Below are 22,838 nucleotides of genomic sequence, written 5' to 3'. Positions count from 1 at the left end.
TTCCCACGAGACCCAGCTAGTCTTTCCCTCGCCACGTGTGCTGCCCCACCAAAACTTGCTAATGATAGAGTTGATACGGAGACAAAGAGCTCTTGGCAGTTTGAAACAGGCCATTGGAAAACTAGGACAGCTTGTGCTACAGATTTTATGAGCACTTCCTTCCCACCCGATGACAAAATTTTCTTCATCCAACCTTTAACTTTGTTCCACACTCTTTCCTTTAGATATTTGAAAGCTCCGTTTTTGCTACTTCCCACGTCTGTGGGCATACCCAAATATTTTTCATTCAAACTCTCATTGTGAACATTAAGAACAATCTTGATAATGTCCCTCACCTCGGGTGCACACCCCTTACTAAAGAACACTGATGATTTTGCATGGTTAATTTTTTGTCCAGAAGCTTGACAGTAAGTCTCCAACAAAGAAGATACGAGAGTAGCTCCCTCACTACTAGCCCTGAAGAACAACAAGCTGTCATCGGTGAAAAGTAAGTGGCTAACCGGCGGAGCCGTTTCTGCCACTTTGATTCCGTTGATGGGCGATGACTCATTCTGACATTTTAGGAGGCACGAAAGGCCCTCTGCTGCCAACAAGAATAGGTAAGGTGATATCGGATCTCCTTGCCGAATCCCTCTTGTAGGTAGTATATCGTCCATCTCATGTGAAGGCACATATATAGGGCCAGTCCATTAGTGAGGTCACTCGCTCTCTAGCTCAGTTGCTCGCTTGTTCGTTCTACGTACTGGTTGTTCATTTCTTTTCTTTTCTTTTTTCTTTTTCTTTCGCCTTTTTCTTCACTGGTTTTCTTTGATTTTCTGTTAAGTCCGTAATATTTTTTCTTTGGTCCGTTCATGGTATTTACAGGTTTGATTTTCTTCCTTTTTCTCTTCCTTTCTATCTCTTCTTTGGGTTTTACTGTTTTTTCACTTTTCTTTGTTTCCCTCGAGTTTCCTCCCCATTTTATAAGTTTTATTTGTTGTCTTTGTACATTTATTGTGTACATCTGGAATATTTTTATATACAAGTTTAACACTTTTCAAATACATGATTAACATTTTTTACAACTTAAATTGTTGATGTCAATTTTTCTCATACACATTGCACATTTTTGTATACACCAATAACATTTTTATATACTCGCTTACTATTCTTGAAGGTGATGATTAATATTTTTTAAACATATATTTTGATATCTACTCTATTCATAAACATTCTATTTTTTTGCATACACGAGGAACATTTTCAAAATACATGATTAACATTTTCTGAAAATTATTTGTATTCATTATTTTTTCATACACATTATACATTTTTTCTTCTACATATCAGGAATAAATTTAATATACACGTTTTACGTTGTGAAAATACATGATTAACATTTTATTATCTACTTTTTTCCTTACATATTGCATATTTTTTGTATGCATCGATTGTTTTTTCTTTACGCACTTGAAGATTTTTAAATGCATGGTTAACATTTGTCAGAAAAAAATTAAAAGTTTATTTATTTTCCATTTTTTATTCCTATTTTTTTGGTACACATTGTACAATTTTTGTATATATGGGAAACAGTTCTTATACACATTTTTACAATTTTTGTATATTTTACATGGATGATTAACAGTTTTTCGACTTTTGCATATATAGTTATTTTTATATAAGAGATATATTCAGAATATTGCGAAATGCAAGAAGAATGAAGCAAAAGAGTGAAATAAAACGGAAGAAAAAAAAACACCTGAAGGCATGTGTCCGTGCTGGGCCCGCCCAATCCGACGGCTACGTGAAGCGAGACATCTTAGTGTCATCTTATTAAGCGGGACATAGTGGGACGGTAATCTCATAAAGGCCCTGTTTGGTTACATGGACTAACAAAAAAAGTTTTATTTTCATCCCTACTAGCAAAATGGTCCGTGCGTTGCCACGGAAGAAAAAAAACATAATCTTCAACGATGGTGATCATATTATGTTCACATATCATCGCTTGATTTAGAAATTTTATGCACAAATGCAAGAAAATGTTTTTTTTAAATTTATTCACAAGTTGAAGCAATCTTTACATTTTCAAAAAATATATATCATGGTTGTCAAAAATCTTGGAAACTCAAATATTTATTCTGAATTCCAAGATTTTTTTTAGAAAACATACAATAATAATCCGATCCATCCAACAATTAATTCTTCAAAATTCACACACGTATATTGTCACAAAGATTTAGAAGCATTAATGTTTAACTACATACATTAGATCTTTCCCGAACAATTTTACAAATATGAGAACAATTTTAAAATAGAGAACATTCACTAAAAATCATGAATATTTTTTATATTTCGAACGCGTTTAAATATTTTCTTTTGAATTGGCGACCAATTCAAGAAAATACGAACATAATTTTTTATGTTGGAGGATTTTATATTAAATTCACAAACATTTTTTTAAATGCATGAAGTTTTTCTGAATAAACAAATATTTTTATAAATCCATAATATATTTAGTAAATTCATGGACATTGTTTTAGAGTTTTATAAAAAAATATAAAAATCAGGCGCTTTTGTGAATCGTATTTTTTGTTCAAAATAAAAATTCGTCAGCATTTGAGTTCAAAGTTCCTATTTCTTAATATGCAAAAGTTTTTGTAATTCTATATGATTTAAATTATAAGTAAACAAAAACGGAACAGAAAATTTTAAATAAAAAAAGGAACTATCAAAACAGGCATTAGCTATTTTTCAAATTTTAGGACATTTTTTAAATGCATTAACATATTTTGAATTAGAAAGCATTTTGTTAAATGCCTTTAATAATTTTTAATACATGGAATTGTATTTGAGACCATGGACTATTCTTATTGCACAAACATTTTTCTAAAATCGCAAACATTTTATTGTATATGCGAGCATTTGTTACAAAACTCCGAGCAGTTTTTGAAGTCACAAAATTTTTAATTTTCGTAATATGTTGATTTATAGTTTTGAGTTTATTAAAATTTTAAGAATTATTTGAAGTTCTAAATTATTTAAAATAAAAAAATAAAATGGAACTGAAAATAAATAAATAAAAGGAACTAAAAGCAGGAGTCAGTGCATGGGCCTGCCCATACGATGTGCTGGATATTCTCCCATCATGCAGAGCGTAATATATGAGGTTTTTACATGGGCCGGCCCAGTCCAAGATTTTTCGCTTTGTAAAACGTTTTCTATTACTTACCGGTGGCATGGTGGATAATTTACTCAAACTTTAAGGGTAATTTTCAAGACGGACGACCTGAAACCGTATTTGCTTTATTATTACTAGCAAAATGGCCCGTGCGTTGCCAGGGAAGAAAAAAAACATAATCTTCAATGATGGTGACCACATTATGTTCATATATCATCGCTTGATTTAGAAATTGTGTGCACAAACGTAAGAAATGTTTCTTCTTTTAAATTTATTCACAAGTTGAAGCAATTTTTACATTTTCAAAACATATATATCATGGTTGTCAAAAATCTTGGTAACTCAAAGATTTATTCTGAATTTCAAGAATTTTTTTAGAAAACATACAATAATAATCCGATCCGTTCAACAGTTAATTTTTCAAAATTCACACAGGTATATTGTCACAAAGACTTAGAAGCATTAATGTTTAACTACATACATTAGATCTTTCATGAAATTTTTTACAAATATGGGAACGATTTTCAAATCGAGAACATTTTTTACAATTTACAAACATTTATTAAAAATCGTGAATATTTTTTATATTTCAAACGGGTTTAAATATTTTCTTTTAGGACATATTTCGAATTAGAAAGCATTTTGTTAAATGCATTTAATAGTTTTTAATACATGGAATTGTATTTGAGATCATGGACTATTCTTATTGTAGAAACATTTTTATAAAATTGCAAACATTTTATTGTATATGCGAGCATTTTTTACAAAACTCTGAGCAGTTTTTGAAGTCACAAACATTTTAATTTTTTAAATATGTTGATTTACAATTTTCAGTTTATTAAAAATTTAAAGATTATTTAAAGTTATAAATTATTTAAAATAAAAAAATAAAACGGAACTGAAAATAAATAAATAAACGGAACTAAAAGCAGGCGTCTGTGCATGGGCCGGCCCATACGGTGTGCTGGGTATTCTCCCAGCGTGCAGAGCGTAATATATGAGGTTTTTTCATGGGCCGGCCCAGTCCAAGATTTTTCAATTTGTGAAACGTTTTTTATTACTTAACGGTGGCATGTTGGGTAATTTATGCAAACTTTAGGAGTAATTTTCAAGACGAACGACCAGAAACCGAATTTGCTTTATTATTAGGGAGAGAAGGGAGAGATATAATCAAACAGAAGGAATTTTTTAAGGAATTAAAAAAATTCTACTAAAGGGTTTTTTTTTAATTCTTCTTGAGACTAAAAAAAGTCTAGTTCTTTGCAACCCAACAGTAAAATCCTACATTAGAAAGTAGTACTAGTCGGGACATGGAGTTTCTCAGCCCGAGCTCAAATGTGCTTGGATAAACAGTAAAATCGTATTAATTTCATAAAATGTTCAATAAATACTGATTTTTTTATGATAAACATTGACAAAAGATCTAATTTCTTGCGAAATTTCATCTGAAAATCACATTTTTATGAGGCGTGGCAATCTGAAAATGCTTTTGCCACGGCTTCCACAAATATGATTTCGTAATGTAATTTTGTAAACAGTTAGAACTTTTGTCATAAAAAATAATCAGTTTTTCTGAATTTGTTTTTTTTTTTGGATTTTACTGTTCACCCCCCGAGCTCATTTGAGCTCGGGCTGAGAAGCACACTTCCCTACTGGTCGGTAACTCACAACCGACCTTACGCCGTCGCCCCGTGGTGCGCCTCCGCCGGACGCGACACCCGCCGTCTCTGCCCCGGCCCCTCCCTCTCGCGCGTCATCCGGCCGTCTTCGGCCGCCCCAAGTTCGCTGCCCCGAGCTCCGTCCCATCGGCGTCGGCTGCCCCCCCGCTCCATCTAGCCGGAACCAAGCCGCCGTTTGGCGTCACCGGCGGCGAGGTGGTGCGCACCGCCATCCCTTCCCACTTTCGTTTACCTCGCCTTGTTTGTTTCGATTGGTTGGCTGAAGGCCTGAGGCCTGCCCTGGAACCCTACCTTTTGATTTGGGGATCGAGGAGCCGTAAGAGCGGCGGGGCCATGAAGGAGGACGCGGAGGGCATGGACCGCCTCGACATGGACGGCGACTTCCTCGGCGGCCGCGACGGGGAGTTCAACTACGAGGGACGCCGCAAGCGCGAGCGCCAGACCCGCGACGACCTCTACGGCGTCTTCGCCGAGGGGGACTCCGACTACTACTCCGAGGAGGACGAGGGGTCGCGACGCCGCAAGCGCAGACGGGACGAGTCCGAGTCTGACTTCACCAGGCCCGTGCAGTTCGTCCCCAAGGGAATCCCCGAGCGGGTGGAGCAGAGGCCAGGCCGCGTCCTCCTCGCGGACCGCCTCCGCCCAGGAGGTGGAGGTCGCCGACGACGACCAGGAGGAGTACATCGACCTGCCCACGGGGTTCGGGCAGCGGATCGCCGCGGGTGCGCGTGCCAGGCGAGAGGAGAAGGAGCGGCAGCACGAGGCGGCCAAGCGCCGCCGCCAAGCATCGTCGGCGGGGATGGGAAACCAGCGCCGCCCCTTGGCAGCGTGGAGTCCAACATGACGGTGGCTAATATGATGGCTATGATGGGGCACAAGAAAGGATCAGGTCTCGGCAAGAATGCTCAGGGAATCACCGCGCCGCTGGAGAGTGGAGACCATCGTGCGCCCCAAAAATGCCGGACTTGGCAGTGTCAAGGAGTTTAAGGAGGCCAAGCCCTTCACTGACAAGGAGAACCTGCCACCCCCACCTCCTCTGCCGTCTGCCAAGAAGGAAAAGCGACGATGGTCCAAGAAGGCCAGCTCGAAGAAAGATCAGGTCTTGACAAAGAATGAGTTGCTGGCTATGCGCGCCGAACAGGAGCAGGATGAGCAGCCCACGGTTGTCCAGAAGGTGATTGACATGCGAGGGCCGCAGGTTCATGTGCTGACAGACTTGAAGGGGCTCAGTGATGAACAGGAGATGGAGGCGAATGATGTGCCGATGCCGGAGTTGCAGTACAATGTGCGGGTTCTTGTTGACGAGACTAAGGATGATATTATCAGGTTGGATGGGCGGCTGCGCCAGGAGCAGGAGAGGGTGGCTAGTTTGGTGCGGGAGAAGGAGACAGTAGCAAAGCAGGAGATGTTGCAGAAACACCGGCTGCAGGTTATGGAGACGATTGCAGGTGTGGTGGAGGTCGGGTGGACGATACAGCTGGTTTGCTGACGCTGCGAGCGTTGCTTAAGACCTTCCAGGAATTGATGATGCGCCATGAGGAGGAGTTCAAAATGTGTAGCGTTGCATGGATTGCTTGCCGACTTGCGCGTCCGTTACTGATCCGGGTCTTCCAGGGGTGGCAGCCTCTGCAGAATCCCTTGTTTGGCTTGGAAGTCATGTCGTCATGGAAGGATTTGCTGCAGGGAGACCAGCCATGTGATTTCTCAGATGCTACTGAGTCGATGGCTCCAGTGAGGTAATCCTACCAGCTGTGAGGATATCAGGAACTAATTCATGGGAGGCTAGGGATCCAGAACCAATGCTCCGCTTTCTCGAGTCATGGGAGCGGTTGCTGCCCCCTGTTGTGCTCCATTCAATATTAGAGCATGTAATCATGCCAAAGCTCACAGCTGCTGTCGAATCTTGGGATCCACGTAGGGAGAAGGTACCGGTTCATGTATGGGTACACCCATGGTTGCCGACTCTAGGACAAAGGATAGAGACCTTGTGTCACTCTCTTCGGTACAAGCTGAGTAGTGTCCTCCATGTTTGGCAAGCTCATGATGCATCATCGTACGCTGTTCTGTCTCCATGGAAAGGTGTGTTTGATCCAGCAAGTTGGGAAGACTTGATAGTGCGCTATATCATTCCTAAACTTAAAATGGCACTCCAGGAGTTTCAGATCAACCCAACAAACCAGAAGTTCGACCAATTTAATTGGGTTATGATTTGGGCTTCTGCTGTCCTGGTACACCATATGGTCCATATGTTGGAAGTTGATTTCTTTAGCAAGTGGCAGCAGGTCCTCTACCATTGGTTGTGTTCACCGAATCCTGATTTCAATGAGATCACGAACTGTTACAAGGGCTGGAGGGGTCTTTTCCCACCAGAGTTGCTCGCCAATGAACGCATACGGATGCTTCTAATGGCTGGTCTTGAGATGATGAACCAAGCTGCTGAAGGAGTTGAGTTGGTGCAGCCAGGGGCATTGGAGAATGTGGGCTACTTGAGAGCAACAGAGAAGCGGCAATTTGATGCAGCACAGCAAGCGTCACAGTACCCAGCTTACCATCCAGTGCCAGGAGCAGCCATGGGAGATATGAGTTTCAAGGAGTCTATTCAGGCATATGCGGCTAACCAAGGTTTGCTGTTTATGCCTAGAGTTAACAAATCCTATAACGGCATGTCAGTGTATGAATTTGGCACCGTGAGTATTTGCATAGACTCAGTCAAGCGACTACTATATGCGCCTCTTCAAGAGGGAGCTGAAAGATGGAGTTCTGTGTCTCTTACGCAACTGCTGGAAATGAACCGGGTGGCAAGACGCTAGCAAATCATCTAAGCTTGAAATTTCATGTCATTTCCATTTCTCCCACCGTATAGATGTCTTCAGAATGTAGCTTCATTGCTGTAGAATTAGTTGATAAAGAACATAGTTTCTTGCCCCAAAAAAAGAAGAACATAGTTTCTGATGATGTGTCTGAATGTGATTTTCTACATGTATATACATGGAACTCAGTTGTTGCTTCCCAAGAATGAATAATCTATGCAGATCTATTCCTAGTTGTACGCTGATATATACTCCGCATTTGTTTATTTCTTGAGGTTTACTGTTATTTTGGTAAGTTCATTTCTTTTTTTCGAGAAAGCGCAAAGGACCTTTGCGTTTCATTATATTGAAAAGATAGAGTTTGTTACAATCCTCCTAGGAGGCAGGATACACTAGGACTATTGAAAAGTATGTTCATTTCTTGTTGTGTTTCCTGACATAATCGAATGTCACCCACTAGGACTATTAACGTGCATCTAACTTTTGTCATTATGCGTTAAAGATTCAGGAATCTCCGATATGTACTAGTTTAGATGGACGAAAGTTTTTGCTGTTATGCCATGTTGAACTGTTAATATGACACGGTTGGGTTATTACTGTGGTGCATATATATATATTTTTTAAACGAGAGCAAGTACTTTTGTTTAACTCGGCTTACCCAGACTGTTTGTTTGGTTTAACTTGTACTCATCAAGCTGTGGAAACCAGATGTCCTGTCTAATACTTTCCAATACAAGGTGATTTCCACATGGAATGTTGGGAAGTTTTATCACGACTAATTTGATAGTGCTTTTTACTGTTTTGAAGGTTCTTTTGTCAATCCCTGCTTTCCGTGTTGAGCTTCCTCTTAAGGATATTATTTTTTGGAACTGAAGCTCCGTGGTTCCTCTTAGATTCAAGACCTCATTTGGTAAGAGATATTTTTAAATCACTTCTGTGCCTAGATATCTTCATTTGCTTCAGTTTAAGTTTATTGCTACAACATCCCCAATAATCTGCTGATGTATTTTACCGAAACACTTGACATTGTCAGTTTGCATTATTGGCATTTCAGAGTGGAAATTTCACAGGTCGTTCATGCAGATGCAAGTCATGTCATTATCCGTGTGAGATTTTTAGTGTATACTTGACGAAACATTGTAGCCACTATTTCTGTGCACACAAAAAAAGGTAACCCTGGCTTGCCAAATTTAGGAAAGGTACTAACTAGCAAATCTCTGAAAGTCCAGCGCTCCCTGCTTGGGTGCCTGGTTTTTTTTTTAGAAAAGGAGGCGTCGCCCCGGCCTCTGCATCGAGCTTGGGTGCCTGGTGTAGCTGTGCCCTTCTTCTTCACCTATAAACCATGCCCCACAGGACACTGAGGATATTCACTTGTTGTTGATCATCAAAAGCTCAGATGCAACATATACAAACAACTAACAGTACATCTAACTGGCAATCTAGAAACACAAATGAAATCAAATGCCTCTCTTGACATGCTTTTCGTCATCCCTCCTATTTACAGCCATTGTTGCTTGAGCATATTCTCCTTCATATGTCTTTTTAACTTCTCATCAAGGACTGTCCCTTATCACAGTGCTACCGGCGGATGCAAGGTTAGACACCAGTGAGTGGTTATCCAACGGAGACATTGTTGGAGACACATTTAACTGAAGAGCAGGCTCGATTGTTCTGACTTTCAGGTCCATGACATCTGTGATCAGGCCTGGCCTCATGATGTTGTCGCTGACGGGGCACTCACCCTTTAGCATCTTTGCAACTGTCGACATGGAGGGCCTGACCTTGGGGCTATCCTGGGTGCACAGAAGTCCTATTTTCAAAAACCTATGAGCTTCATCAGTGCCGTAACCATCTTTTAAGGTCTTGTCGATGATGCTCCCAAGATCACCAGACTCGTAGAGAGTCCAAGCCTGCGAAAAACAAGTGGAAATTTCTGTTTTATATTCTTTAATTTACTATTGACAATGTCAAGAAACAATGCTTCAGCTATTTCTGAAATAGAACCTTTCCACTTCTCTTTGCAGGGATTTCTCATAAATCACTGATTTATAATGCAATAGCAGGTGCACATAATAATTGGACAAAAACCTAATAGATATGTCCTAAGAATGAGAACACCAGTCAATGCAAGTGGCGTAGAAAACATTTTCAGAAACAAATCCAGAACCAGTGGGCCAATAAAAAATAATCTCAAGATAAGACAATGAAAGCTGGCAGTACTACCAAAAATAGTAATTTTCAGGACAGAGAGGAAACTTCCTGGTACTTTCCTTCAGAATACTTCCAACTGTATTTCCTCTTAAAAAAACAAAGAATACCTCCAACTGCGGTAAGCATATAATGCGCATCAACTTGTGATTATCTAAATTGTTCAACCATGTGCACATACCACATAGTAGGTATATGTCTGGCATGATTCTTATGGTCTAATGTGGAGCATCTTGGATTTATCATAGCTGTATTACGTACTATTGTCCTAGACAGAAAATATTTGTTTTTCCTGATTTTTTTAACTTTCTAAAGAATCATAATTAAGTATATATTGTTATTGAAATTTCTCTTTACCGTTTCTAGGAGGAACTGATCTTGGAGAGGCAATCTGGGGTCAGTGTGCCACCTGCCACTGACAATCTCCAGTAGCAGAACTCCAAAGCTGTAGACATCGGCCTTCTTCGTTAGCTGCCCTCGGATCGCGTATTCCGGTGCCAAATACCCTCTGAGAAATGAACATGTCAACTTGTCTTAATCATACAGTACAGTATATTTGAAAGGTTAAATGAGAACAGCAAAAGGTGTCACTTTGCTTACAATGTTCCTGCAACCCTCGTGCTGATATGCGTCATGTTGCCTGGGAAGAGCTTTGCTAGCCCGAAATCCGATATTTTGGGGCTCAGGTCCTTGTCAAGCAGAATGTTACTGGCCTTGATGTCACGGTGGACGATGTGCGGCCGGATTTCTTCATGCAGATATGCGAGACCGTCAGCGACACCGATGCAGATCTTCACCCTTGTCCTCCAGTCAAACCGGATGCTACTGTGGGCATTGCCTGAAGAACATCATGACAAACCAGGGGTGTGTGAAGAATGAATTTACCAGCGATTCAAAGTTCTGAGGAAAATCGAAATTTGGTTGAGCATACTGAAGAGGGTCCTTGCGAGGCTGTTGTTCTCCAGATAATTGTAGACCAGCATTTTCTGACCTCCATCGACGCAGCAGCCGTGGAGTTTTACAAGGTTGTGGTGGGTTATGCTGGATATGACACTCAGTTCATTCAAGAACTCCCTCGTTCCTTGCTTTGACTCAGAGGAGAGCACCTTGATGGCAACTTTTTGACCATTCTTCAGCTTTCCCTGCATAATTCAGACCAGAGCCTGAGCACTCATGGAACACTAGTGTTTGAATTTTGATAGCTGGTCCAAGTGCTACAATGATGGTAACCACTACGGCAGGAAGAGTATAACCTGCCGCTTTCTAATAATTCAGTATTTTTTTGGAGTGACTGATTGGTGCATACAACATGTTACAGGATAAAGAGATTGTGGTGTTTGAACTTGGAAATGTCAAAGCTTGTATGGTGCAAACTGCCAAACTGGCAACTAAACCTACCAGGTAAACACAGCCGAAAGAACCCTGCCCGAGTTTGTTTCCTGAGCAGAAATTCCTTGTGGCCCTTTTGAGCTCCTTGGAGGAGTATATCTTCACGTTGCCATGGAGTGGTATGTCTGAAAAGAGTAGGATGAATCAGGAGGGTTTTAGGATGCTTCAGAAGAACAAAAGTTAAATGAGATGATATGCAGGTTCACCTATGTCCTGCTGCACGATTTGGCTTCTGGATTTCCTCTTCCACCGGAACAAACGGAAGCAAGCCATTGCGAGAGTATGGGATTTGCTTCTTAGAAGCTTCAGATATTTGTACAGAAGCTCATGCAAAGAGGAGTATTATAAGAACCTGAGGGAAAGAAGATCAGTCAAATGAATTATGCAAGTATCTCAATGGAATTGTTTCCTTTTAATTTCAGCCGTAGAAAAAAAAACTCACTCTTGAATGTCCTACACAAAATGAAGCTAGCTATCCATTTCTAGTTTAGCTACTCCAAGGAGCTAAGCTGGGAAGATGTCCTCTAAGAGAAGAAAACGGCATGGCAGGTAGTGCTCTGCTCACAACTCAAAACAGATAATTCTGGTGTGTTTCTGCCTCTGAGTTGCAGAAGGAAAAGAAAGAAATACACTACACATTACTTACCGGAAAAAATAATGTCAAAATTAAACAAGCTAGTTATAGTTGGTGGACATATAAAGAACTGTGCTTGGACAACAAAATCAACGGAAAAGAAAGTCACTATACAGGGGGGAAACCATTTTCAGCATGACCCCTGAACTTCAAATGTTCAACAGGCAACTGAGATCACTGGAACAGAACCAGATGAACTGATGGTTAAGGAGAAAGCACAAAAATGAAAGGAACTAGAAGCGAACCAAATGTTTTCATGAGGAACAGCCCTGGATGGATTGCAAAACTTAGAACAAGTATATTTCTCAAAACATACCTAGCTAGTCAATTGGGTAGATTCAGCAAAAGGGAGAAAAGGAAACCATGAAACGAAACTCACCCAAGGATTAGGCGCAATTGCTCCGAGGAAAGCCAGGGAAATTGGGTAGATTCAGCAAAGAGGAGAAAAAGAGACCAAGAAACTAAACCCACCCAAGGATTAGGCGCAGTTGCTCGGTGGAAACTCCACTGTGAGGTTCTGCAGTGTGTATGAAGAGCCAAGAGCGTCTGATAAGTCCTGGGTGATGGTGGTATGAGGAGCAGGGCACATGTATCTTCTAGATTTAGGAGCAAAAGGGTGCTGTCCTGTGCTCTCTATATATACTAGTCCAGGCAAAGGACTCAACGGTCCCACTGGGATTGACCTGGCCTGTTCTCACCTTGGAGAGATGAGCTGGTTGCAACTTGGGAAGTAGCAAGGAAAGAATGGCTTGTGCTCAGCTCCCACCACGAAACAAAAAGATGACTAAGGATTGGAAAAAAAATGCTTGTTTTTCTCTTCATCTTGGGCCTATTCTTAATGCCCATGCTCTGCCTTTAGTATTGCTATAGTTGGAGACCGGTCCACGGGTTATTGAGTCATACACCGTGTTCACTGTTCATCAGGCATAAACTAAACACTGTGACTTGAAAAAGACCTGCTGTTTAAGAAAAGACACACATCTAGTTTGTTTCCTAAATAGTCAGTCTTTAGTTTACATTAGTGAGATATATAACAGAAATTTTATGGCACAGTAATTAAGCAAGGTAGGCTCGGTACATGCTTGTCTTTCACCTCATATTGGATTGAGATAACAACTTTTGTGTTTCATGGCACGCAGTGGGAAAGGTTTATGAATGCTCCTGGTTTCCTTCCAGAATGGTGCTTCAGCAACCCTGGCTTTAATTGCAGTTTGACATTCTGGTTTTCTATATTGACGATTCAATGATTGAGACAATATAAAGGTTGAAAAGAGGTTGAGAAGAGCCACCTAACCTCATCTCAAAAGGTATGCGTTGGATCTTGCTACTTTCTGATCATCAAAGTGAGATGTACATTTCACTGTGTATCGGAGAAAGTGATCAGTTGACCCATATGCACAATTCTCCTTCGTCGACTAACGCAGGCCACAAAAATTAACACGGTGGTAAAATTTGGATATCTTTGAGCAGAAATGACACACGTTCTCTGCATTTGTGTGGCTTGTAATAAACAAATGCAGAGAAAAATGAATGCAGGTATTTGGGATAATCATCAACATTAGGTTTACATTACCCGCCTACATTTTTATATAAATGTAATTTAAAAATAAATGTTGTAATCCCTGTGGCCCATATAAAGATTTAATGTATATTAATATCGATCGAACGGAGTACATTGTTCAGTTGAAAAAGGACAAAGTAGATATTCTACTCCCTCCGTTCCTAAATATAAGTCTTTTTAGCGATTTCACTAGGAGACTACATACGGAGCAAAATGAATGAATCTACGCTCTAAAATATGGCTATATACATCCGTATGTAGTCTTATATTGGAACATCTAAAAAGACTTATACTCCCTTCGTCCGGAATTACTTGTCGCATAAATGGATAAAAATGGATGTATTTAGAACTAAAATACATCTAGATACATTCGTTTCTTTGACAAGTATTTTCGGATCGAGGGAGTATTTAGAAACGGAGGGAGTAGTGAATAGTACACTTCAGATTTAGTGGTTGTAGTACCTATGATTTTAGTTACCAGCACTATTTGTTTTTATCCTATGTACAAGGGACGAGGATCCAGTTTTTCCTCCAAAGTAGTAAAAGGAAGAAAATGTCTACTTTCACGCCTCATAGTCATCTATAATTGTCAGCGTCAGTCAGGTGTGATGTTGACAGTTCTGGAGATAACTGTAAGGTTAAAGTAAGTTCAGACTCTTGGCCTTTCCAGGCTATCAAGAGACAACTTGACAACTGCTAATGATCTGACAAGTGGACCTAAGAGATTTTCAACAATTTTCCGGTGTACAGAAAGCACAACAGGATCAGCCATTGACCACATCTGCTGGTAGATCAAGTCATGCTTAGTTCGCTCCCCATCTCATTTATATTATTGCACTGTTGGTCAACATTTTAGTTGTGACCATCATGTAACATTTTTTGTCAACATAGACTTCTTGAGTTCTGTTATGACTTGAGTTTATAAATTCAAGAAGCTCAGTAACTTTATTTCCGAGACATATGTACAGGTCAAGTACATATTTTTGAAACGGAGGGTCAAGTACATGTTATTGCACCGTTGGTCAATATCTCGAGCTGTGGCCATCATGGTGACTTTTTATTGTCGACTCAGACGTTTTGAATCCTAATACAACTTCAGTTGATAAATCCAAGAAGTTCAGTACTTTTATTTCCGATATATGTACAGGCCAAGTACATATTATGGCACCGTTGGTCAACATTGTGAGCTGTGATCATCATGGTAACTTTTTTTTGTCAACACCGAATTTTGAATTCTCACACAGCTTGAGCTGATAAATTCAAGAAGTTCGGTAAGTTTATTTCTGATATATGTACAGGTCAAGTATAATTTATCATTTCAGATTTCAAAGACAAGTAGAGAAGTGTGTCCATCAAATCAGTCTCTCTGCTAGGCAGGCTGACAGCTGTATCAACTAGCAGACTTGTCTAGGTCGAGGATTATCCATCAGAACGGTTCCTCTCAAGCTTTTGAGTTGAATTGTCCCATTCCTTCTCTTGCAAGTCAAGATACGTATTTAGCCTGAACACTGCAAGAGACAAACGCAGCGACCCAGTTTCAGTTCAATTTCCACCGGATAATTCCTGGTCTAGATCATTGCTCTGTTATTTATCCAACAAAAACAATTCAGTCCGAAATCCTTTGGCGATACAATTTCTTTATAATGCGCCGAAACGGTCAAGCACATTCCTTTGTTGTGGGAGCTGAAAGAAATCAAGGCCCTATCTATACAAAGTAAAACCTTGTGTTTGATTGGTTATATTTTGCCAATAAAGTCTTGGAACTGACGGTGTACATAAGAACTATGGTGGTTAATTAATGCATTTCTATGACATTGGACAAATGTGCACGTGATGCTTGCCAACACCCATTCAAATAATCAGGAACAGAACAAGGATATGTCAAATCATTTGCTAGATCAAAGTTGCACACACATGCTGGTGTCATCATGTAATCAAGTCTTCCTTCGGGCTCGGAACCGTGGCAGGAGGATGCTTCAGGCTTGTTGCAAGAAGATGCTTGAGCAAATGCAGCAAGCACATACATCGTGGTCGTCTGACCCGTCGTTAATACTGGTTGGAGTATCATCCTCCATGTCTCCCCGAGTCCCTCTCCAGGGGCAATGGACGATTCACCGGCGACATTTGCTGTCCTGAACAGAACATGCAGCAAAGTCAAGTTGGCCGTGGCCCATGTGGAACTTTGCAAGTACATGTTGTTGCATGCTATGGGTTTCTCTGAAATAACAGCGACTCGGTTCATACATGTACATGAAAAAAGATAAGTAAATAATGGGGAACTAGTTACGATCCTGATGTGACATTACTGCAATGTGATTCTTCCACCAACCATCGTCGGCTCAGATGATTCACCTTTCAGATCCGACCCAGTTGCAGTCGATGATTTGGGTTTCATCCATCCTCTTTACTGCTGCTTTAAATCTCATCTATGCTTGAACTGCTTCTTTACACACCTCTTCCCAGCTCTATCCTAGAATTTGAGCTCAGGCCGGTTCTTGTGAGTTGTGACCTTCGGCACTCAAGCACACATCCGCCATTTCATGTTCGCCTATTTCGCAAAAGATCTTCGGGCGATATGCATCCCAGGTCCCAGATTGGCCTCCTTCATCTGTTTCGTTTCAGTTACAGAATTCACGAAGCTGCATGTAGTACAAAGTTCTTGGATAACTTACGTAAAAAAAAAGTTCTTGGATAACAATCAAGCAACAGACTGTGCATGGCCCTGCACAATCCTTCAACATAAAAAAAAAGAAAGTTCCTCAACCAACACAAGGATCAACCATATCTTAAATTACTAAAAGCATTGTGATGTTGCCAAATCTATTTTTAATACGGAAGAGCTGTTCCAACTCTACAATTCATCAACCAAGACAATGACCCATCACATCACTACAAAATTACTAGTAGTAAGCAATCATGGAGTTTGTAATCATGCAAGACTAATCACCAACCTTCAGAATGCATTTCCACCATAAGCAATGACGACAGCCCACAACAATCTAACACTAGTAGAACGCACGTGCGTTGCCACAGGCCAACAAATGGATCTATCACGAGCCCCTCAACGTCAGCTCTTCAATCATAGCGTTAATACTTCGCTATGTTGTCACGCCAATCCAAATCCGTCTGGTGTTCCCTCCAAGTCTAGAAAATTGTTGATTCCCATCGTACTGCTTGGCTTCAATCTACATTTCCACCCAGCTCAAATTAACATGTGTTTTCTCCAAGTTCTCCAAATTGCCATAGGCATTTCCATCATCCCTAACTTGAATGTCTTCCAACATTCGTCATACACTCCCTCTAAAAGTTCTGTTAAATTAAACAATTTTCCCATATAATTTTGCAATGTACAACAAAAATCCCAAATTGATGCCACACAATTTCCCCATAATTGGTTTAGTTAAAATAGCAATCCGGATGCGATGCTAACAATCTATCACCAGTTTAGTAAATAATATGGCATGAAAACTAAAGCCAAAACTAAGAACGGACTAAATAAATTTGATACTTCAAATAAGCAAAGAAACTAATTTATGTTCTCAATTTAGGTGTCAATTATACCTAAATTGCTTATGCCTTGCAACATGGACGTATGTATTGTTGTGGTTCAACATTAACTGTGTCAAATATATATCTGTGGAAGCATCCACAAGCACATCACATGACATATTTTAATGAAACATGACCAAGCTTTTTGTACCACAAAATCATTCTTCTTCTCCGGCCACTATTCTCTCCTCCTGAATCTAAGCAACTATTGTAAAACCAATGATTGGATTTTGATAAAGCACCATTTATCAAAAAAAACATATAGGGGTAAATTTCATTGTATATAACTCAAACAAAGCCAACTAAGTGAAGAAGTTAAGGAGGAACAAAATAGGCATCAAGTAAGCTCTACTTATACTATTATACAACTCGATGTTATGTGTGTGGTGTAATACTATCACGAATCAAGTAGTTGTTATGATTTTGTGAGTTATTTGGAGGTCACATCTTAAGTGAAGTTTGAGTTAACTTCTCCCAAGCACTCCTTTCTCCTTGTTTTTTTGCTCCCATGAGCTCTCCCTTCGGACTACATAGTTAAATTAGTCCAATAGTACTACTTTTTTTAATAACAAGGTAATTTTAGTATAATAAGTCAGTATCTTCACAAAATTTCAGTGCGAGGGTATATTTTAATAGGTTTAGAAATAATTCGGTAAAAGCCAAAATTTCAGTGTCCCTAGAAATTAGTAACAACCCTCTATTTGTCACCATTTACAATTTTTTTAGAAATTATTAACAAACTATGCCTAACAATAACAAATTAATCCTAGCCATGAACAAAAGATATTTACTATGTATTATTTTTAGTTAAGTGGTGTGGTCAGGAGGGCCAGAAAACAAGAGGGGAAATGATAAAGGTAATTCCGAGAATGTCAAAAATCCAGCTTGGTAGCAAAGGCATGTGTTAAATGCTTCCAACTCGATGCTATGTATTCAAAAAACATGGCCATTTAATTAAATTTTGTTTTCTATAAAAGTGAATAGATAAAAAAATAGAGGGTGAACAAGTCTATAATGTTACCATGAACCGCATGGCAAGAACCAATGAACAAGTGCTCCGTATGGCACTGTCCTTAGACGTCGCATAAACAAATGCATTAAAACATGAAAAAAATACTAAGACATAGTTGTCCTATTCATTGATTTAAAAAATACTTTCCCTCTGGTTCCAAATTGGGAGTTGCAAAGCACTAATAACAATTTCAGATAAAGGACCAGGTGCAGGTAGTGGATGAATAAGTAACAAGATTGAAAAGTTGAGGAATTATTGTGTGGAGTGTGGTAGACTGGAGCTGATTAGAGAACTTGCAACAATGGTGTCTCGGATGCGAGGTTGCGGACGAAGGGAGGAGCGCAACACCAGGTCTCAGCTGCTTCGATGGAGCGCGCGGAACTCGTTCGCAGGCATGCGAACCCCTGTCAACACACAAAGCATGTTGTGGGCACGTTGCATTCCAAATACACACACACACATCATAAAATGAAATATCATAACTGCTAACCTGTTACTGGTTACAATATGAGGAATAAGATGTTGTGTTAATAGTAGATGCCCAAAATAAATGGGTTTGCCTTCCTTATGCATTCTTTTAGGAGCAGGGTGAAGTGGCCAAGCAGAGCGGGCCGGACGCAGTTCATGCAAATGAATTTCATCTACGTTAATGTTGTGCACACCCTTTTTGGTTCATGTGTGCTAGTCTAGAAAGAATGCACATATCAAAAAGCTCAATCTAGTGGGATCAAAAATTATGAGGCCAAGTAAAATAGCACAAGTATGGCCTAACATGAAATTCATGACACCATGTTCTCTGCCTCATATCACTCTTATCAAATAAGGACAAGGGCAAGGAACATACCTGTTCTTATGTGCAAGGGCAAAAAATATAAGACTTAATGTGCTCAGCCACATAAACTTCTAAAAAAATTATCAAGTGATGTCATCCAAATACTTATGTGTAGCAACTAACGATCATGCCATCTAAGAAACTTACGAGCAAAAGATTAGTAGTACATAATAACTCACCGAGTAATAAAATAAAACTACCAAAATGCAGCTTCAGATCAACTACTGTCAAAGACTGGAAAATGTGACTATGCAATGATAAGGTTGTTTGATCCAACATGCATTTTATTTTACACCAACACACGATAAGGTCCACCTCATTAGAATGGATATAAATTCTATGAATTCAAAAGGACTATGCACTTGCGCATTGGCAAAATGCTTGCATGGCATAAGACACAAAACCATGAGATATATTACAATAATTTCACATCTTAGAATTTAGAGAAATGTAGAAGTAAGATAAATAACTTACTGATCCACACGGAAGAGTACCGAATGTTGAAATTTGATTTCCCTTATTGCAATGGTCCGCTATGGTCCTACATTAACATGTATATGACAACAAAATAAGAGTGTCTCTTGGAAAGGAGTGTACTAAAATTAAATCCAACTTTTCTCCAAACTCCCAAGCACATAAATTTGTAAATATATCCATCCAAACTCCTAAGGAAATCAAGAACGAAGTGCACACAAACAATATCAGGATTGCAAGCATACCTTGAGCATGTAGGGGACGGTCTTGATACCCTAGTGTGGATGGTCGGGAAACTTGACCGGAGCAGGAATGTTAAACTGCATGCAGCAAATTCAGATAAGGAGGAACAAATTTACATTTGTTGGTAGAATAACATCTGAAGCAAACCAACAGAGACCAAACGCCGCCTCGCCTAAGAACTCATCTAGGCCAGCAATGGATTGATGTACCGGCACATACAAACCATACCAGTAACCAAACCAAAGCAATGGTGGCTAAAAACCACGACGGGGTGACCCTAAGCGTCTACTCACCTCTCGATGCCGCGGTGGACAACGACAACTCCCTTGTTAGCCGCCGAACAATATACATACCTGTTCGCCCACCCAGATCAACGAAAAAGAGAAAATATCACACTAGAAGAACAACAACCATAAGCTTGAACCCCATAAATTCCATGGTACAGTTTCTATTACTACTAAATAATTCATATGGGTCAATAGCAGACAGGGATAGAAATTTGTTGGGAAAAGGATAAACTAATAAACTAAAAATAAAATAAGTGTGTTTATTAGTTCACGCTCAAGGATTATTTTACACTGACTTTAAAAGTAAACTAATACTAAAATATACCACTTGTTATTTAAGTAAACTGATAGGAAACAAAATAACAAACAATTTATATTGTCCCACAAAGCTTGTTATGATGTATGAACATTTACTGAAATTAGATATGGACATGAACAAACAGGGACACTAATTTAGGTGATATCTGAAAAGATGCAAACCTACATATCCAATTAGCATTTAAAATTTAAAATGACATGAAAATAATCAAAATTTAGATGGTATTTTGATTCAAAATATCAATTGGTACTCCCAACATTCTTTATGAATTGTTGTTGTAAATATACTCATCCAAAAAAATACATAGGAAATAATTTTAAATATAAAGGCAATTTATTCATTTGTTCACCTGAGCAATGGATTATTTCTCTGTTTTTCTCAAGGCAGTGATGCAAGTGCTCCGGGATAATGATGATCTGCATAATAATTTATCATCTAAGCTGAATAAGAACATTAATGAGCAGAATAAATAGCTAGCTTGAACTTCTAGAAACCAATTTTATGAAAAAGATCCCTTCCATGTGAAAATATAATACTTACCCAATATTGATAGCTATCCATTTTGTTACAGTCAACACACATAACTTAATTCCTTCTTGTGAGAGCTTTTGAATGCATTCTAGTACCTGAATTTAAATGCACATGCACACAAATAAAATATAAATATTTAATATTTATCAGAATGCTTTTTAATAAAATGAATAAACCAGAAAACTCATAAAAATGCATAAGCCTCGCTTCTCACCAACCTAGATAAGCTCGTGTTCATTCCATTCCAATGATTAAGGCATGCACCATTAGTACTTATGTTTGACATGATCAAGAGCACCATTAGTGGTAGTGTACATACAAGTGCATAACATTTAAAAGTACGTATTAAGAAAGTATTTCTTATTCAAATTTCAAGCTAATATTAATATCTACACATATAGTTAAATATGTTTATAAACAAAAAAATATTTTATCCAAATTTGTTGCTTCACACTAGGAACTAAAACAAATAAAATAAAGGTCATCATAGTTAAGCATTCCATGACATCTAACAAAGATTGGGCAAACACATATTCGATAACAAAACATTGTATAAATCATACTTATATATGCTTTTATCCAAAATCAGTGAAAACACTAGGGGTTATTTGCTCAAATTCACATCATCAATAGCAAATGCAAACATAATTAGAAGGCCAAGTTTCAGAGATAAGGATCGAATCTTATTTATATTCGGAGCACGGACCTTGAAGATACCCTGCAAAATTGATCCTATTGGAAAATGCCTACTAATTAAGGATTTGCAGGTAAGAAAGCATCAGACAAATATGGTGCAGATTTTGATTGACTTACTAAGGTACATGTACCTTTGAAATTGCCATGGGAAAGCTAATATTCTAGGCACAAATGAGATCTGAGATACATTATAAATTGAGAAGCAGATCACAATTTATCATCTCCTTTGAAATTAACTGGAATATAGGGAACAAATAATCTGAAAAATGTTGAAAAATTAACATAGTTTTAATGCATCCCTTCGTGTAAGTAACAACAGAATTGATATGGTACATTAATATAGCATTTGACGAACAATAAAGAATAAGAGGATTGATTATCTGTGTTCAGCTACATGTATTTATTCCTGCATATGCACTGGATGGATTTTACTAAGATAAGGATAAAGAGAAAAAGGTGCACCATCCCTATGCACATGACATATTGATTCAAGAAATAGTGACAGTGTTAACCTAAAGAGTTTGGAATCACATTATAGAAAATGAGTAAAGGGAAATTTCTAGACATCATATCACATACCTAGCTAGAAGCCAATGACTTCGACACACCACATTCATAGTAGAACCTTTGAGCTAATTGGGCCATATATGATAACCAATTAGATGCACGCCATGACCTCTATGGAAGAATTTATTTGTTGTTACAACAAACCTAAATATGCAGGTGATTGGACCTGGTGGATGACGTTGAGATCGAGTAGTTTGCAGTCTGCAACAAGGAACCCTAGCCATAGCAGGTCAGCCTGTGACATCCTCAGCTTTTGCTACAGTGTTGAATGTAATTAAGCTACAGTGATCCCACACTAATAATGCCACGTCACAGTAATTTCTATCGTTGATCTCGTGTTAGTCGAAATCGAGTCAAATTCAAAAATTTAAAATAAGTCGAACGAGAAAAGTTTTCGAATGTTAAAATAAAAATGTCAAAGGAGTTATAAAAATTTCCTAATAAATTTTAAAAGTGAATCATGAATTTTTGAAGTTATTTAAAACCCATATATATTTAAAACGAAAACTATATAAAAAAGATAAATGGAAGTAAAAAAAGCGAACAAATAAAAAACCCCAAAAAGCCTGGCCCAACTTGGCCAAAGCGGCCCAGCCGGCCACCCCACCAGCCCATTTCGCCTAGGGGTATAAGACCCCCAAGGGAACCCTAGCGCGAGCCAGCCCTCCCCACTTCCACCTGCCCCACCGCTAGCCACGAGGCTGGCTCCCTCGCTCGCCCTCACCCCCACCCATCGCCAGATCCACGAGGGGATCGAGCCCCTCGTCAACCCAGCGCCCCACGCGCCACCCTGGCCTCGCTCCTCTCCCCGTCGCCCCATCCCACCGCCCCAGATCCCGTCGCCTCCCTCCTCTCCCGTCGCTCGGGCTCCCTCCCCATCCCTCGCTCCT

General features: G+C 39.4%; 1 protein-coding gene, 1 long non-coding RNA gene and 1 pseudogene across 3 annotated transcripts; 2 read left to right on the top strand and 1 right to left on the bottom strand.

Annotated features, from left to right (window-relative positions):
- Window positions 1-4,786: 4,786 nt before the first annotated feature.
- Window positions 4,787-13,559, top strand: LOC123395965. The gene is made up of 3 exons (XR_006609868.1): window positions 4,787-5,034; window positions 8,454-8,556; window positions 13,017-13,559. It is a non-coding gene; the product is annotated as an uncharacterized LOC123395965 (long non-coding RNA).
- LOC123395963 lies at window positions 5,029-7,879 on the top strand (annotated as a pseudogene).
- LOC123395964 (cold-responsive protein kinase 1-like) lies at window positions 8,721-12,973 on the bottom strand. Of its 2 annotated transcripts, none has more exons than XM_045090984.1 (7): window positions 12,257-12,973; window positions 11,450-11,595; window positions 11,253-11,368; window positions 10,786-10,996; window positions 10,455-10,692; window positions 10,212-10,362; window positions 8,721-9,556 (listed from the first exon to the last, which is right to left on the bottom strand). In XM_045090984.1, the coding sequence occupies exons 2-7, from the start codon at window positions 11,514-11,516 to the stop codon at window positions 9,200-9,202; spliced, it is 1,140 nt and encodes a 379-aa protein (XP_044946919.1). In that variant the 5' UTR covers window positions 11,517-11,595; window positions 12,257-12,973; the 3' UTR covers window positions 8,721-9,199. The 2 variants fall into 2 exon arrangements, with proteins under 2 accessions (XP_044946919.1, XP_044946920.1); XM_045090985.1 differs by having other exon boundaries at window positions 12,349-12,559.
- Window positions 13,560-22,838: the final 9,279 nt, after the last annotated feature.

This window comes from Hordeum vulgare, chromosome 5H, assembly GCF_904849725.1.
Source record: "Hordeum vulgare subsp. vulgare chromosome 5H, MorexV3_pseudomolecules_assembly, whole genome shotgun sequence".
Classification (NCBI taxonomy): Eukaryota; Viridiplantae; Streptophyta; class Magnoliopsida; order Poales; family Poaceae; genus Hordeum; species Hordeum vulgare.
Note: the sequence above shows the minus strand (reverse complement) of the source record. Positions and strands in the feature narration are given on the sequence as shown.

Bases quoted from the DNA above. Each gene is read 5' to 3' on its own strand.
- LOC123395964 (XM_045090984.1), bottom strand. From the start codon at position 11,516: ATGGCTTGCTTCCGTTTGTTCCGGTGGAAGAGGAAATCCAGAAGCCAA. The intron at 11,369-11,449 runs GTGAACCTGCAT...TACTCTTTTCAG, and splicing joins AATCGTGCAGCAGGACATAG to ACATACCACTCCATGGCAAC. The intron at 10,363-10,454 runs GTAAGCAAAGTG...TTCATTTCTCAG, and splicing joins ACGAGGGTTGCAGGAACATT to AGGGTATTTGGCACCGGAAT.